The sequence below is a fragment of the Osmerus eperlanus genome, chromosome 7 (assembly GCF_963692335.1).
Source record: "Osmerus eperlanus chromosome 7, fOsmEpe2.1, whole genome shotgun sequence".
Classification (NCBI taxonomy): Eukaryota; Metazoa; Chordata; class Actinopteri; order Osmeriformes; family Osmeridae; genus Osmerus; species Osmerus eperlanus.
In genome coordinates this window covers 17952713-17971429 of record NC_085024.1, presented here as the reverse complement: position 1 = coordinate 17971429, position 18717 = coordinate 17952713, and the positions used below count along the sequence as shown (strand labels likewise).

Sequence of the window (18717 nt, the reverse complement as noted above, 5' to 3'; positions counted from 1 at the left end):
AAAAGCTCTCTTGTTTTAGCTTTCCTCTCTCCCTCAGTCTCCCTTCCTCTCTGTTTCCATAAACTCTTGCTAACAAAAAATATGTTTTGCCCTGGCAACCAAAATATACAGTACATGTGCAACAAACTATTGTCCAAATAGTCCAAACTAACCATTTATCGCTACCTTCGCATGCTTTAACCACTACTTGAGACAAAGACATGAGAAAGAACCCCCGGTGAGGGTTATGGAAATTTCTCCATAAAAGTCTAATATATCTGCCCAGAAAATGAAGGTGGCAGAACGTATTCTTATGAAAGCAACTCACCACAGTGTCCCACATGACAAGTGCATGACTGCTTGTGAAGCAACAAACAAGACAGATCTCAGGTTAGTCGGGCAGATTTTCTGCCTGACACTACTGTAACATTCCACAAAGGCAGCAAAAAAGTCGAGCGGACTACATGCTTTCTTAGTGCTGACAGTCAAAGTGTCAGGTAAGAATTTAGTATCCAACACTTCATGTAAGACCTTTGAAAGCCATTATTAGAAGGAACAGCACATACAGGCTATTATTTATAATTTAATCTAATTTCCTTCCTCCAACACTGGAGATCGACAATGACAGATTTTGATCAACATTGTAAGAGATACAAATCTGAGTAAGACTTAAGTGCTTTTTCCCATCACTGTGACTAGGTTCTGGGGGTGTACAGACTTACACCTTGCCTTGTCCTGATACTATTCAAGGACTTTGTCACACACGTCACAGAATAAATTCAAGAAATACATCAAACATTGTTCAAACATCTTCTAGGATATAACAAGACCCTTGTTCCGGCTTTCGTAATGATTCATGAATGTTAACAAAAAACACCAGCTCACAAGTGTCCGTAAGGGTTAAATTCTTATCAAATATCTGTAACTGCATACTCGATGTTCCTGGTTTCTTTGCATAGTTTTCTCTCTATTTCATAATCACATTTCATGACCTATATCCTAAGTGTTTCCAACTTGACTAAAGTACAGACACAAACAGGAATTGATAGACAGTTGAGCAGGTTTCTTCTGAGAGGTATTTGCCTCGGTGTCACACCTCATACCATTGTGAGTAAATGGGTGCTCAGTTCCTGTGCAGGTATTCCTGCACAGGAAATGCAAATTAGGCATATCAAGCTTTCGAACAGAATCAAAACCATTCCTCCCAATTGTCAACACAGGGTAAAAACAGCAAATACAAATTTACCAATAACACTATACAAGTAATGCTGTAACTATAACAACAATATAGCTGCAACATTAAGCTTTCTTTAAACTCTACACTACTCATCTTAAATAGTTTAGGATTCATTATTCAGGATGTGTAACAGAAGTAGGCTCTTTATGGTCTAATATTTCCTGATCCTTACTTACAGAACAGTACATTTAATCATTTAGCAGACGCTCTTATCCAGTACGGCTGTAGTGATGAGAGCAGTGTCAGTATATACAAACTTTGTTTAGTGTACATTCTCCCTTTGGGTGGGTCCAAACTATTTAGAACCACAAGGGATAAAAGATCAGGGATTTCCTACTTAGGACAATTAGGGACATGGTGAGATTACTAATTATCAGAGGAAAAAAGCCAAATGTTTTTACTAAAAACTGTATATTTTTGTATTTTGAAAGGTCGATAAGGCTTAATTTGTACGATAATATCAATAAATATATACATGTTTACTTAAATCTTCCCATATTCTAGAAAGCTCAGCTACAGATTAATTTCATGTCACTCTTGGCGCCCCAGGGACGCACTTGAGGACGGCTAGGCTCCTTCCAAGCCCCTCTCTGCTCCTTCAGTAAATGACAAGCTGAAACAAAGGTAGAGGCCTATACGCCACCCCCTGGCCAATAATGGCGTAGATCTTCACCGAATATTTTAAAGAATGTAAGCGAAATCATTATAGTTTGAAAAGATAAAGTAAATAAAGTATCCCTAGTGAACGCACATAATACGTAACCTAATTTAACTGTGTGTTATTGACAATCATTTTATTGAAATAAACAACTCATGACAGTACCAGAATCTTAACTGTTTGTTTTCTTATTGTCAAACTTACCGGAATTGGCTTCGATTTAAGAAATCGCAAGTGAACAACAGTTAGAGATATCAAACCTCACGCATGCCTCATCCTCATTTCGTAATGTTTTTTGTTTATGACATGCGAAAGTAACCTATCGTTTTTGTTAGTTGCAACCACCTGAAATTAACATGCCTGATTACACTGTGGCGGACGCCACCTGTCGATCATAACATAAAATGCTTGGCTGCTTATAGTCTACCTTTTTTTTTACTCGAGTAGATGGGCGTAATTTGTCATGAAAAGGTAAGGTCGTACCGGCAACTGGGTTACACGATTATTTATTGGTGAACAAACCACTACAGTCAGATTCCACATTACACATATTCAGATGTAGGCCAATGTTTCTGTCCAAAACAAGCAAGCACCACTACGCATTATTTTCAGTCATCAAAAATTATATTACTTATCCTACATTAACTTCGTTGATGACAAGTGTCATTGCTTTTCATGAACCTCTGACTTTCACGGTCATGCTGTAAGTGGGAGATCTAAGAAAATGGCGTTGTGCAGAATTGGATGGTCAATTGTCACTGTGGAATCCTGAATATTTGTCAAATGTGATGCCCATAAAATATTTTATATAGATTTGACAGAATGAGCTAATACAATACTAGCATATTGTAGCCATAATCCATCAGACATTTTTGGGAGGTATAATCTAGCAAAATATGACAACACCTTAAAATTAAACAGGGATGATCAATCTTATTCTGAGGCTTTTTCAACAGTAGGTGTGAAATCATTGTAGACTGGGGAAACATGAGGTGAGGATAACCTTACTCATCACTAGGTGTGTCCCTACTCACTAAGCATCACCGTAAAAGGTGGATCACAGTGGGATAGAGACAAGAGAGAGAGAGATGACCTAATACCCGAGAAAAGCGATGAAGTCATAACCACCTGACTCATATTCCCAGTTGAGATCAGATCCCCCAATCACAATACCCCTGTGTGTGTGTGTGTGTGTGTGTTAGTGTCTGTGTGTGTGAATGAGAGTGAGAAAAAAGAGAAAGGACAGAGGGTAAGAGGAAGTGTGTCTGCTTAGGGAGTTGTATGTCGTTTTTTTCCTTGACAATGGAGAAGAATGTTAAATCAAGATGTGGACATATTTGTGACAATTCTCAGCCACACACTCATTCACATAATGCACCAAAATTAAGTAATGCATTAAATATCCATTACTGGTTTAACTCAATGGGGAATGTTATGTGTCTGTATTTGTAGATTGCTTTTCTTTCAGAAACTCATAGCATCCCATTGACAATTTGTTGAGTTAAACAAGCGTTGACACAAAGCAAACCTAATACACAAAGTAATACAAAACTTTACTGGTCAAATGTCTCTGTGAAATATGTTGATAATTGTCATCGCTGTGCGAGTCAAATGATCTGATTATGGATTATTTGAAATGATCTGCAATTACTGATCCTCTTACTGAGGGATTGTGTTGTCCTCTTGTCTATGCTGCTGCAAGCTACATCATTAGAGTAAGGTATTAGTGTAGGATTTAGCATCATAAGCATGACATCATACACATGAATTCTTACATCATCCACAAATCCAGGTTGACGGTGACACCAGAACCTGGCACTCTGCCAACATGTGCTCATATCTGCTTTCACATGACAGCAAGGCCCCTAAAATGTCATGAAAAGGACATCTGGCCATGCACGTCAAAGGGATGCTCTTTCAGGGTTGTTGTTTTTTAGAGGCTATTACGTCCTTTTTCTTAGACAGACAGACAGTCCTTTTTCTGACTTAGATACTGTCTATATAGGTGTGTGTGGTGTTTGCATGGCTTGCTGGACAAAGAGATCGGTCTTGTCTAAGTGGCATAGTAAACCAAAGCATGTCCCCAGAGATCCAGCCACCCATTCAGAGGGTGCAGGAGGCAGACGGAACGAGCAGTCAAGCAACCAGATGGCGAAGATCACTGAGTTTTTTTCTGATGTGCAAGTAACATGACCTCAGCACTCTACATTTTACAAGTGTCCTGAAGTGTGTCTCTTTCTCTGTCACATAACCCTCCCCCACCTTTCCACACACACACACACCACCCTTCTATCTCTCTGAAATACACACAAAGACCTAAAAAAATATAAGAAAAAAAGGTCAAAGCTAGCGTACAGTATGGCATCGCAATCAGTGAGTCAGAGGGACTGGGAGTGAAACTTGTACCAAAGTAGATTCAGAGGTTATAAAGGTTATGCTCAGAAGAGAGAAAAAGTTACTAATACGGTATCATCACAAACAAGCCTACAACAACCCAACTCAACCAGACAGACTAGGGTGTGTAGGAGAAACATAATCCCTGATCCATCCTCTTTATTGATTGGGGCCTTGGGCTCCAAGCATACCCCATTAATGGAAGCAGATGACCTCTTGGACACACTGCCTCTGTGTGTCAATGAGAAGCTGGCCCCTCTCCAGCATCTCCCCCGGAGCCCCACAGTCTCCCCAGTCCCCAGGCCTGCCCGCTGAGTAGCGAGCAAGGGATAGACTCCCGCCCCACCTCCAACTGGGAGCAGATCCCCCACCCCCCCATAAACACACACATCCCCGCTCCCCACAACAACAACAATCATTAGATTGTTAGTTGATGCCTTTATGTTTGGATGAAACAACTTTTTCAATCATGGTCTCCTTGTGGCCACCATAAATTTACCCTTTGTGGGATTTAAGGGCATACAACACACCAACTATAACCATGTACCAAGCACCTGTACCAAAAGGACATTACAGCACCAATGATAGTGTACATCCCCATGGTTTCTCAAATGCAATTCTCATAACTGACACACGTACTTTATCTGTTGTAGTTATTGTTGCTATTATGAGTACAACCCAATTATGCTGCCTGATATGGACACATGTACAACTAATCAGAATTTGCTCAGCAACGTTCAAGCCCTCTAATCTGGCAATGCCTAAACAGAAAGCTCAAACATATCTTTTGAAAACATATGCAAAATAGGTTACTTACAAATTATCTGAGGAAAATAATAATAAAGATGAAACTGTATCCAGTGCTAAAGTCCGCCAATAGATGATATAACTAGATATTAATTCATTAAAAAAATTATCGATCCTGTCTGAAATAAATATAAAGTAAGAAAGGATGTGGCATCTGGAAACATGTAAAAGTAGGCTGTTACAAACGGATAATTACTGCTTAAATGAGGTGATTCATCTATGAGTACAAGCAGGGTGATATTCACATGCTTGACAGACCAATATGGCATGCGCCCCATGCCACCCACATAGGTTACAGTAGGGATAAGCTACTGTACTGTTGTGGCATAAAAATGTGTCTAGATGCTGACATACAAAAATAATGGTATCACAATTATTATTGCGATTATTAATAAATGTGAATTTTCTTTGGTATTGAGAACTTTTGTTTCGTTTACGATGCTTTATTATTATTATTATTCTACATATTTTGTGTATAGTCGTTATATTTGCATTGTCATTATTATCGTCGTTATTATTTTCATTATCATTATTATTATCATGCACATGTCTTTGTGTTATTATACAACCATGCCGCCAGGCGTGGCTTCTCTCGAGGACATTTTGGCAAGTCTGTTGTACAGAACGCATGGCGCGGTTCTTTGTTCGCGGTTAGGAGCAGCAGCCTTGCTCACGGGAAATAAAATGTGAGGGATTTTATGAAGATCCCCGCTGCATAGTGTCTGCAACGCCTGTCTGACAACTCCCTTTCTCTTCTCCTCTTATAGACCCCCTCCTACATAACAACCCCTGCGCAACGACGCCCGAGACAACAACGCGATGACCTGCCGCAACCCACGGCAAGAGGGGTGGGCGGACCCCCAAAATATGTCGCTATTAACTCCTTCGTCCTCAGATGAGAGAATTAACCCAAATGTGCACGTATAAGTAGTATTTGAGCAGAGACTACCCCTTATATATATATATATATATATAAAACTACGATTCTATTCCAGAGTCTATTTGTTTTTACTTTTCCTATATAATCCTCCCATTGGATATTTGAAGTTGGCAAGTGGCCAGCATTGATAACCAAATTCACTTTGCTAACAAGGTCTGATTTTGAGTTTTGAAAATGTGCCTCGGCTGTCTGTAAAAATCGATTGATGATTATTGTCTTCCCAGAATGGTATCTAAGTAGCCTATTTAAGAATGCTGCGGTCTTTTGAAAAACAGAATGAGTCGTATTGATCAACACGCATGGGGATAGAGACAAAGGAAAAGGTGGAGGAAATGTTTCCCTCCTTTCCAAAGGTGAAAGAAATCGCGGGGGTAAGATTCTGAGATGCCACAGGCTTGGGAATGTGAGATGGAATGGTAAACGGGAAGGCAGTTCGTTCAGCCAAGGAGGGGACTGCAAGACCAGACGGGGTGGAGCGATATAGTCTCTCCGTGCAGACGGCCTTGTGTCCCGTTTGCCTTGAGCTGGGAGAGGACTGTATTGAAAGTATAGGCTAGCGGACAGGAGAGAGGGGGCTGGTCTATGGGAGGGACTAGCGCAAAGGGGGAATTGGAAGGAGGAGGAGGGGGCGGGGAGGCGGCACGGGTGCTGTTTCTCCAGTCTCTTTCCCCAGTCTTTGTCTCACACTCTTTTGTTAGCCATGCCTAGCCTGCTGGTTCTAGCAGGGATCATGGAGAAAAATGGGGGCTACGGCGGGGATCTAGCCGGCTCCGGATTCGGAAGCGAAGGTCTCCTTGTGCCACCCGACGAGGAAGAAGACGACTCCCGTGCCCTCAGGGTCGCGTTGGGCCAGTTGTCTCTGTTGGGGCTCGGGGAAGGCGAGGACGGCGGCGGGGCTCCTACAACGGGAGTACAGGACAGGAGTAACAATAACAATAACCATCATAACCACACCAATAACGTTGGAGGGGGAGACTCGGTACTTTTGCAAGGAAAAAGCAAGTTATGTGCCCTGTATGAAGGCTCTTCAGCTGAGACGAAGGGACGAGGCTGCAACATAACAGAATGCGTCCCCGTGCCCAGTTCTGAACATGTGGCCGAAATAGTCGGGAGACAAGGTAAAGACTACGACCAAAATGTTTCAGTCAGAAGTTATGAATTTGATACTAAATGTGTATCCCTGTGGCTACCATGTTGTTTTGGTAATGTCCTATAACTGTTACCTGCTGTTATTGTCAAAGAAAAGGGAGTGGTGTTCTTTTTTGTTGTATTCCACCGAGACACCATGCAGACTCCCTCACTGGCCTTTGTAACAAATGTTAAGTTTCCATACTGTAACAAGAACTCTAACAATGTTGCCATCGGGTTCTCTCTTATTGTCTATTAAGCGAATTTTGAACATGGGGAGACACAAAGCCTGAGAGTAACCGTTACCTCATGGGCGCATTATTATACATCCACGCCATCAATGTCAGCTCACAGACGCACACTTCAGGCAGGGATAGCACTTGCTTCCTTTGTCGTCTGAAACGCGCGAGACAGTTCAAAAACGCAACGTGCTAGTCTACGAGTAGGGGAATGTTGTTCTCCCCGAAATGTTTTGAAATAATGTATTGCAAAATGTGTATAGCATAGATATAATGTAAAAAAAAAAAGCATTTTATATTTTCTTTCCTTGCATGCCTTTTGCCGTATTTAGTCATGTTTATTGCGAACTGACCCAGTTAATTGGACAATGCCAATATGTCCTAAATTATTCTAATTTAATTCTAAAATTCAAAAGTTGTATAAAAAATGTCGGTCGGTTGTTGCTGTGTAATTTGAGTGACTTTTGTAGACCTGGACTTGAATGACAGCAGTTATCAAACAAAGGTGTGAAAGTGGTGGGGTAGGGGGGTAGGGGGTACCTTATTAGGCAGTGTTACCAGTTGCCATACGGGATGATCCAAGGAATTGAGGCGTGACTCAGCGAGAAGTTGGACCAACATATCCAGTTCTTTGTTGGTTTTTCTTTTGTTCTTTGTTTCAAGGTGTAAGTGCTTCTCCTCAGCCATGCACTTTAATACTCTTACAGTTATGATCAACTAATCCATTTTCTTCACACAGTCAATTTAAGTGACCATCCCACAAGGGGGGAAATACGTTTATAGCTTCTCAAAAGAACATTAGCATACTCTGTATCTGAATAGTGGTTGGACTGCACCCATTGTTGACAGGCTGTTGTGATGAGTCTGAAAAGAAGAGGGGGCAATGAGCAGGGATGGATAGAAGCACAGGCAAGGAATTGTAGTGACAACAAGGGCTCCCCCTGAACCCCATTGCACTTCTACTACATTACATTGTTGTGAAAGGTGAAGTATGTGGATGGGCAGGAGACCTTACTGCTGGCCATCCACCCCCTTCAGTCAACAGTAAACCTTTTTTTTTTTTTTTTGTGGGGATACACAGATGAACATGCCCCCACTGTCTCAAATTGGTCAAAAGCAATCAACCCCCCCCCCCCACACACACACACACACCCCCAGATGTGGCAATGAGGATTTTGTTATGCCACTAAGTGCCCCTCCCCTCCCTGTGTGGCTCATGTTTGTCACTCGGAATGTAAGCTTTGAATTGTAATAGGGTAACTGGCTGCAGCCGCAGGGTGGACTCAGTGAGCACAAGTGCAGCAAAGGGGCTTTTGCCTTGACTGAGAATAAATGCTGATTTGGATGGATTTGAGATGAGCTTCTTTTGATTCAGGGCCTCGTTAGTTAGCTCATGTTGAACACCTCCGATTCACAGGGTTGACTACTGCCTACCTGGTAAATCTGGCTAATGGAGCATCCCATTGTCGAGTGGCAAAATGATCGTTTTCTCCTCTATCAAAGTCATTGGAATTGATTACGGGTGTAGTGTTTGTGTCCGGAGATACAACGTTACTACTCCAGTGTAGGTCCTTTTTTACACAGTTCAAGACATGCACCACTGCATGCTCTTCAAACGACAGACATGGCATAACATTGAGGAATAATCTAGAAGTGTTTTAGCATTTTTTATATAGTGGCAGTAGATGTGGGTTCAAGCAAATTTCTTTGAACAATTCTCCTCAACCACTTGTCTCACTTAATTAATAAATTAAGACTTTCATCTCTATTTTTATGATATTTGTTTACGTGGAAAGAATGTGCGATAAATTATTGTATGCAATGCTCTTAAATACTCTGGAAGATGATATTCACATCTTTGCAGCAAATAATCAAATCTAGCTTTACAGGGGATATCTTACATTTGAACAGATTCTCTGTCCCCTGGTCAGTACTATCCATGTTTGTGAAGTTGGTAGTAAGTGTGGCTTTTTAGGAGCATTAGGAAGTCACATGATATTCAGTTAAAGGCTAGCTGACTGGTGTTTTATCCATTACTCCACACTGCTCACATATTTTATTTTATGCTTCTGATGTAATGATGCTTTGTGACCGGTTGTAGTATAGCGGTGACGTTTAGTGAGATCATCATATTGAATTAATGGTTGGTGATTGTTAAGAGGCCAGATATAGAGCCTGCCGATGTGGTAAAGGCAGGATCTGCTTTCTAACAACGGTGTTTGTTTTGTGAGGTAATATAAACATGAAATTCTGAATTAAAAGGCTCCACACACCAGATCTGTTGATGAGCTCTTTAGTGGAGTGGGTTGTATGTTTTAACTATTGGGTGTAATGTACACACAGCATGCCTAGGTCCTTACCTACTGCATAGTCCTCTCCAAAATGACTCACTTATGTTGTATTCTATGATTTATACTTATGAAGACCTTAGTGTTTCTGCTTAAGGTAATTTGACATGAAATAGCATTATCCTGCACTCTTTCCCACAATGCTCTCTTCTAGAAGAACTGACTATAGTATGCCTTTACACCATCATCAATAGGCACAAACGGATGTAAACAGTAATCATATATTTATAGATCAGTGCTGGATGTTAGGCTTGTAAATCCTAAAAGTGTTGTTCACCAGATTAATTATGTATAATCTAAGTTATAGAAAGAATTCAATCGTGCGCCAAACAATTATCTCTCAGATGACCATTGGAAACCGGTCCAAAACAAGATTTATTTATGAAAATATTGTTTGTTTTTTGACTTATTTGTAAACTAGTGCATTGGTGTAGATTATACTCTCTAAAATCGACCTAGGTGTTTGTGCCATAGGAAAACATGTAAATTAATCTGGATAAATATACAAGGGACTAGGGCTAAGAACAGCAATTCTGTCAGTGCTTGCTCTGTATTAGTTGCCATTAAAACAATTTTAACACATACATACGTATGTGTTACGTATGTATGTGTGAGTAGTCTCAGTTCAAATGTCCTCTTACTTGGTATGCTGTTATAAGAAATATAAAATTGTTGTACATTTTTATTTGACTTCATTCAAACTAACGCCGCTGTGTTTTCAGGTTGCAAGATCAAAGCTTTGCGGGCCAAAACCAATACCTACATCAAAACTCCTGTTAGAGGTGAGGAGCCTGTGTTCCTGATCACGGGCCGGAAGGAGGACGTGGCCCTGGCACGACGCGAGATCATATCTGCTGCCGAGCACTTCTCCATGCTACGGGCGTCCCGCAACAAGCTGGGTGTATCCTTCAGTGGCTCGCCGCCCACACCTCTCCCAGGGCAGACGACCATTCAAGTAAGAGTGCCATATCGAGTTGTGGGTCTGGTTGTAGGACCTAAAGGTTCCACCATCAAACGCATCCAGCAGCAGACATGCACCTACATCGTCACCCCGAGCCGAGACCGTGACCCCGTCTTTGAGATCACAGGGTCACCAGGCAACGCTGAAAGGGCCCGCGAGGAGATCGAGGCGCACATCGCCTTCCGAACGGGAGGCCTGCACGACCACAACAACGAGAACGACTGCCTAGGGCCGGACGGCAGCACTGGGCCAGCAGGCTCCGGGGGTCTGGAGAGCCGCCTGCAGCAGGTGTGGGGGCTGCAGGGGGGCCAGCGCAAGCCGCTCACCAGCAGCTACCGCCAGAACTTCTCAGATGCCATGGTCGGAGGGGGAGGGGAAGTAGGGGGAATCTACAGTAAGGGCAACTTCTCCAGCTCTGGAGAGAAACCATGCTCTTACTTTGGTTCGGAGGGCACTCAGAGCTGGGGTGACCCTGACTACCCCAAACAGGTGGCTTTCTATGCCCAGCAGCGGTCCAAGAGCTTCGGCGGTCTTCCCCTTCCCCTGACCAGACTCTCCCCTGGCCTGCCCGAGCCCTGCGGTGGAGGAAGCACAGCCAACTCTTCAGTTACCAGCATCGCCGCTGTGGCCGGCTCGCCCCATGCCCAGGCCCGGCGGGCCCACAGCGAGCCCACCTCGGCAAGTGTTGGCTTCCCTGGGCGCCTCCCTGTGCCGGACTCTCCACCGGCCACCATGCGGGACTGCATGACCTGCTTTGAAAGTAAAGTAACGGCTGCCCTGGTGCCCTGTGGCCACAACCTCTTCTGCATGGAGTGTGCCATCCGCATTTGTGAGCTCAACCACCCGGAGTGCCCTGTTTGCCACACCTTGGTTACGCAGGCCATCCGAATATTCTCTTAGGGAGAAAACATCCGTTTTTATCATTTGTTTTGTCACAGTGTTCAAGAATGATTTACTGTTATTAATATGATTATTATTATTATTATTCTATGTACTTCTTTCTCAAAAAATCTAAAAACAACAAGCAGATATTTTAGAAGGCACTGCTTGCTTTACTAAAAACTATAAGAAATATTTTTAATTTTTTCTTTTATATATATATATGCATATATATTTTATAAAAGTTTTGTTTATAAGAGAAGTATAGTACCTAGCATTTTCCAGTTTTGTTTTTTACTGCTGCAGTTATTTTTTTCATTCGTTTCATGTATGAATTACAGTGGTCAGACGTAAATAGTAATGTGAACATTTTATTCAAACATTTATTTTACCATTAAGTGGTTCTGCTAGGTTCAAATTTGCTTCCTAGTACTCAATATGTGCCAGAAGGATCTGGGATGTCAAAACAGAAGAAGGAAAAAGATTAAATCTTTCAGCGCACCTTACATATGTCTTAGATTCAGAAATATGATTGTCATTAATCTACAAAAAATTTGGTTGCTAAAGAAAAGGTTATTTTACCCTATTCTTTTCATGGAAAATATGGCATGAAACTAATTGAACAAACTGTCGTTATTTTATTGAACAAAGGCCTATTTTGGTTACAATACTGCATCTTTGACAACCATATTCCTACTAGCTGTCACCTCCAATATGTTAATAATACATGTGGACAGTTAGGATATGATTTATTTTTCATTGCAGTTATATTTTGAAGTTCATATCTGGAGTTTGATGCAAAGTTTCTGTAACTTTGCTCTGTGTGGCACTTGGGCAAGCATGTGGTTTCTAGTTAGTGTAAAGCACTGACTTAATTTTTGATGCCAAAAGTTATGGAAATAATCAATTTGGATAGTACAGGAGATCTGTCTTCCTGAGAAACCACCATACCCACACTAATTAAGTTGGCTATTGTCACTGAAGGATACATAATGCAACATTTGACTGGCATTTATTTTGTATTCAGGGTAAACAAGACAAAATTAGGTATTAATGTGGACAGAAGCTGAAGAAACCTTTGGTATAGTATGAAAAGTATCAATCAATAGCGTACCCCTAATACAAAAGTATGGTGTCTATGAACTCAGAACGGGCTGTTACACTCCAATTAATTACCAGAGGAGCAGGTGTTTCATAGTGCAGTGGGGATGTGAAGTTGAACATCATTTTGGGACCCTTCTCCTCCTGTCTTTCCATGGGAGTGGCCTTTCCCCCTCCTCTGCTTACTGTTCAATCGCGAGCTGTTGAGGGTGGTAACGACCGCAACCGACCCACAATGCATTGCCTCCCAGAGTGGGCCGTATTGTCTGGACCCAGCAGTGGTGTAGGCCCCAGAGTGCTCGGACACGGTCTGGAGCGACACATTCATAATTAGGCAAATGGGCTGGTCCAGGTGCGGACCGTGTGGGGACCCTGGTGCAGTGTGTGGGGGTGCCGGGACAGGCTGCTGACCGCCCCACCCCACTGTTTCAAGCAAAGAAGGGGCTAGTTTGGGTGCAGCTGGGCGAAGGGGACCCCTCCTTATTGGATCCCTCCCTCCGCCCTGCCCACCCTCCCTCTTTCCTTTCCTTCTCTGCTTCTCTAAGCTACCCCTACTGGGTAGAGGGGCCTCCTTTGTCCTACCACAAAAAAAAGCAGCATCTTAAAGAGACCAACTGAACAGGTTGCCAGCTTACTGGAGCAAGTGGACTTTAGACCAAGAAATATCATCAGCCATATCAGTAAATATAGTAATTGCCCCTTGTCAAAAATGAGTCTTTTAACACAAAAACTGAAAATGCCTGTTCAAGTAACTGTAACAGTCTGATTAGCATTACCCAATGCACCAAATCAAATACTTCTGCGGGAATACCTGTTTGTGTGACAGAGTGCTAGGGAAGATCAAAGTTTCCAGAGACCCTTGCTCTTCTTCAACCCCCTCCCCCACCCCCTTTCTCGCTCTACCTTACTGTATGGGACATCCTGCAGCTGCCCCCTCACGTCTGACATGGGCCACAGCCAATGATGGGCCAGCTCCAGGCCTTCAGAATGAAATCAGATGATCGTAATTGACAGGAAAGCAGAGGAAACGCCCCATTTAGCCACCACTCATGCCGAATCAAATTACACACCCTCTGTCTCTGCCTTAGCCCCAACTCTGGGATTTTAGAGGGTGGTGGGGGGGATTAAAGCTGTTGAGGGATAAGAGAGGGCTTTTTGGAGGGTGGGGGAGGAGGGCCATTTCGACAAAAAGAGAAGTCGCATTGCGGTCATTTATTAGATTTTTGGAGAACTGCTTCTAAACATGCTTGTGGTAACAAAACACATGTTGAAGGTGTGGCTGGTCTGCCTAGAAGTCAATGCACCAGATTGATCCATTGCTTTTTTGGGATACTTTTGCTAAGCTTCTGTTCATCTAAATAGTTACAGTAGATGATTGCTTCTAATGCAAGATGGCAAGAGAACCCCTCCAAACCCCTAACAGATTTGTCTGTGGACTGTGATGAAATAGCACTGTACTCCCAAGAAGAGTACCTACATTGTATTACGTTTTGTTTAGTGATGAATCAAAGTTCACTATTTATAAATAGGAACATTGCACAGCATTTTGGCCTAAACTTTTCATGACAATTTTAAGGCAGAGTAATGCTATTATTTGAATAAATATTTTTGTTTTATATTGTTTTGTGTTGAGACTTATATAAATAATGCCTACACTTTCGCTAAAAATGTAGCAACAAAGGCCTTTAATAGTATTGCCCCTTGAAAACAAACATTAGAGAAAGTTTTTGTTCAGAGAAAGAATGTGAATAAACCAGTTCAGTGTGAGTGAGTAGGATTAAAAGGTTATGACAAATTAGGCGTTGTAACACTTTACTTATTATAAAGTAAAGCACCTTAATACAAAAAAAACAATACCAAACCGACCGCTGATGGTTAATTTTTGTCCATAGAGTTTGACAGACATGCACATAAGGTTTCCCTATTATGACATTATTGATTATTGCTATTCCTAGTAGTGGTGATGTATGGGAGATGTCTCATCCATAAAGTCAATTCTGACAATGTGTTTGAGTTTGCACTGGTTACAGTAAAAGACGGCTTTGAGTGTCTCCCTGCGTTGGAGGCTGGTTGAAGAATGAAGCATTGTACTTTATGAGATAGAATTCTGAGCATCTATGTATATACGTATATCAATACATCCAGTTTAATACCCACTGTAAGTGGGGTCTTTTTTTTACAAGGTTGTGTCCTTTTGACTATCTTATGGTATAGAATTCGAAAAAAAAAAATATTAAGGTTTTAGGAGCAAGGATTTATATAAATCTTCATCATCCTTAAAAGATGTATATTAGCTTGAGCCATACATAAGATTGTAAGTAAATTAATTAACTTAAGTATTTCATCAAGTCAAAATTCAAAAAGGAAATGACCTACACAATAATATATACTGTAATTATACAGTTGTGTCTTGCATATGTGAATCTATCTATATATGAATCCCTCCCTTAATTATGCAGGGACTGATGGTCTGAGTTCTAAATTGTTCAGATTTTTTTATTAATCAGGTTTTATGTTTATTAGGAAAATAAATAATACTACAAAAAGCAATAATACTACTATAGTACTGAAACCATTTTCACAAAATACAATAAAGTAATTTCAAACTATTTTATGCCATCCAGAACAAGACATTGATTCACAAGAATATTAGCCAATTTCTGTCTCCTATCTCTTAAAATGTTAATGTTTGTAAAGGATAAGAAAATAACTTCTTGCTTTCAGTCATTTCTTACAGCTTTTCCCACTTTAAACTCAACATATGTCTTGAATTAAATTATCGGTATACAGGCTGTGCAAACACAAACTTCAGTTCTAGGAAGCAACATTTGTTTGAATACAATATCTATTATTTAGAAGAAAACCCAGTGCACTGTGTAGTAAGCATTTTAATCTTAACTTGCAGTGCTCAAAAGCATAATATGAACTCTTGAGGCATTTCCTTTTTGAAAAAAAGGCAGAGTTGGTAACCCCTGTTGTGACGGTTTGTGAGGTAAAGACATGGTTGAACTGCGTCCATAAGTGGACTGCATCCAACAAAGTTTTTCTTACTGTAATGATTTTGGTGCTCATGAACAATGCACATTTTTTCTTTTTTTTTTTAAGTAGCATTTATCTAATATTATTACTTTGTATGTACTTAAGTTTAGGGAGAAACATCTATACTTAACATAAGCATATCATGAAAAATATATTTTAGTGTTTAAGTTGTTGATAAATGTATAGTGGCTGACTTGATGGCACAACCCAATCATTTTGAAGTACTCATCATAAACATGTTAGCAACTTAAAGAGAAAGTTCTAAGTTCCAAAAAAGCCAAAGAACAGACTTATAGGTTCATAACCATTCTTATGCTTAAAATATAACATGTAAACATACTCTCCTTGTAATAGAGTGAATATGTTTCGTTCAGCATAGTCCAGTCCAACAAAATAATATTCCGATTTACTTAAATCATAGTAGGTCAAAAAGTCTCACGAGCTTCAGTCAATCAATAGCTGTGATTATAGGCGTTTCATATTTGTTCTCAATAATATTTATTTTACAGTATTAGAGGCATCAGTAGCCAATTAATCAATCACTGTCCAAAAATCAACAATCATTGCATTTAGACCTTATGAGGTGTAATTACTCAATCTCAGTTGGTTTTATTGCCAAGAAAGAATAAACGTGTCCACCATGGAACTTTTATAATCCCAGTACTTAATGTGAAAAATCTTGACTGTCTAAGGAAATGTATGTTCCTTTAATACAAGCAGCCAAAGTAACAGATGTTTGATAGTCCGACGTTAATTTCCATTCATGTACTTGCCTGATTTCAAAGATGCCACTGTAAACAGTATCTAATATGTGTGATAAGTTGCCAGTGTGTAATAAAAGCCCTATCCTTGTTAAGTTTAATGAACGTAAAACCATTGGTTTCATGTATTGTTAACATTATAGTTTCTGGAGGAAATGTGATCACCGTGTTGAGTTTCAGTGCATGGTATTAGTGTAGAACAGTACATAAGATGTAAAAAGTAATATTCATTTGATAAGAATATTGCATCAACATTGAACAAGGTGTATAAAAAGCTTTAAATAATTAAGATTGATTACATCTACCTTGTTGTGTAACAGATTGATTCAAAATCATGGCTTGTGATGCATATTCTCACCAACTCCACCAATATAGTATACTCTTTCATTCAGTAAGTAAACAAAGAAATAGTATGACTCTTAAGGTGATACCTACTTCAAAACTAAGTTCTTAAAGTATTCACATACTTATGCGAAATATTTTTTAAGCCTATTGTATTAACTATAGAAACCCGTATCACCTTCCTTCTATAAAAACAAACTATAAAAATCCTTATGCATTCATGTAAAGCAAAAAAACTGTTGTGCCCCTTTTTAAGTGGTGATAGGAAATCCTTACTTAAATCAATGCACTTAAGCAATTCTTCCAACCTATCAAATTCACAAGATGAGTGAGTAATGCATTTGAATGTATATGATGACCACTAAACTAATGCACTCCTTTTGCCTATTGTGTTTCATCAGTTTCTAAGTGAGCTTTAAGTTTTAGTTTGTTTTGGCAAGAGCTTGGCAAGAAGTTTTCACAAGTATATTTAAGTTCTTCCACATTTATAGAAAGTAACTTAAAACGAATAAAAAAAATCGTATTACAGTTTCTTGAAAATCTATTTTGCTAACATGGGTTATTATTTCATAGAGAAAGGAGGAAAAGTCAGTATCTGGATGTTATTTATGAAAATTGTAAAATGAAACAACATATTTATGAGTAACCTCAATACAGTTTGTTTTGTTTTTTAATTAAAAGTACAAGAACTTAATATATTTCTAAACACAAGTCAGTTTCTACTAAGAATAAAAAAATTAAGGAGTTAAGAAGTTTTATTTATAAAAGGTATGGAAAAAAATCACCACCATATATTTCAGTGTAAATGAAATTAAAGGTGATGCAAATTCCCCATAATTTATATTTTAACTTCAGATATGCACAATTTCAAACAGCAGTGCATTTACCAGCAGGATTATGACAAAGTAATATAATATTTTTCAGATTGGAGGTATTTTACTCACAGCGTAAATTTTGTGCCTCAACTTCTGTTTTGAGTTGGCACTGTCATGTGCTAATAGCTAACCATTGCCCTTAGACTAAACCCATTTAACTGACTGAACCCATTACACGTTTCCTCTTAACTCGCTTCCATCAATCTCAAGATTTTTTCTGCTATTACTGCATTTGTTTAGATTGCTACATGAAGAATGAATGGGCAGTTATTTTCCTTAACAGAGGGCCACATGTAACACATTCATAGTATAGAGTCACATGTAAACAACTTGGGACCCTTTGTGATGAGTAGGAACAGAGACTAATTAGATTGAAGAGAGAAGAATCAAAGCCTTAATGAATGAATGGAATAAGACATCAACAGTTGGGCACATAGGCATACTGCATAGTTGATCTATGGTTAATGGTCACGTACACACACACCAGCACACTCCGACACATTCATATCCGTAATAGTTTGCATGTATTGTGTATGGTCACATACAGTAGATTGGCTGAGCAGCACAGATCTTTTGTGTTATGGATTTAACATAAGAGTTCATGGACTGTTTTCCCCATGTAGATTTTCATAGTTGAAGCCCCTTTGCAATCAGAAATGACGATAGGGATTTGAGTTAAAGCAAAGAGAACATTTCAGTCCCCGGACATTCCCTTATTTTTATTTTTTGGGCATGTCAGATTCTTCAACATGAGGAAGACCTGGCAGTTCATTTCACTAATTGATAACACTACCTACAATTCTCAAGGCAACAATAAAACAAATCTCAATTGATTCATATTTATGTTAAATTGGCTGATTTACTGTTCTCTGTAATAGAGAAGGGAGCTGAAATGACCTTTGGGGTCAAACTCTGACGTCATCCAAAGGGGCCAATACAGTCATGTCAAAACAATTCGTCTTTGATAGTGTTTCAGATTCTTCCAGCACAGTAGATGTGTTTCATACCGGTCTTATAGTGGTCTTAGTG

At 40.0% G+C, this 18717-nt stretch overlaps 3 protein-coding genes across 3 annotated transcripts in view; 2 read left to right on the top strand and 1 right to left on the bottom strand.

Moving 5' to 3' along the window:
- Positions 1-18717, top strand: part of tmem176l.4 (transmembrane protein 176l.4) — a 53782-nt gene that overhangs the window by 9546 nt on the left and 25519 nt on the right. The window lies entirely within an intron of this gene.
- lamtor2 (late endosomal/lysosomal adaptor, MAPK and MTOR activator 2) overlaps positions 1-18717 on the bottom strand; it is a 41628-nt gene that overhangs the window by 8227 nt on the left and 14684 nt on the right. The window lies entirely within an intron of this gene.
- Positions 6640-11756, top strand: mex3a (mex-3 RNA binding family member A). The gene is made up of 2 exons (XM_062465447.1): positions 6640-7133; positions 10453-11756. The coding sequence occupies exons 1-2, from the start codon at positions 6716-6718 to the stop codon at positions 11589-11591; spliced, it is 1557 nt and encodes a 518-aa protein (XP_062321431.1). The 5' UTR covers positions 6640-6715; the 3' UTR covers positions 11592-11756.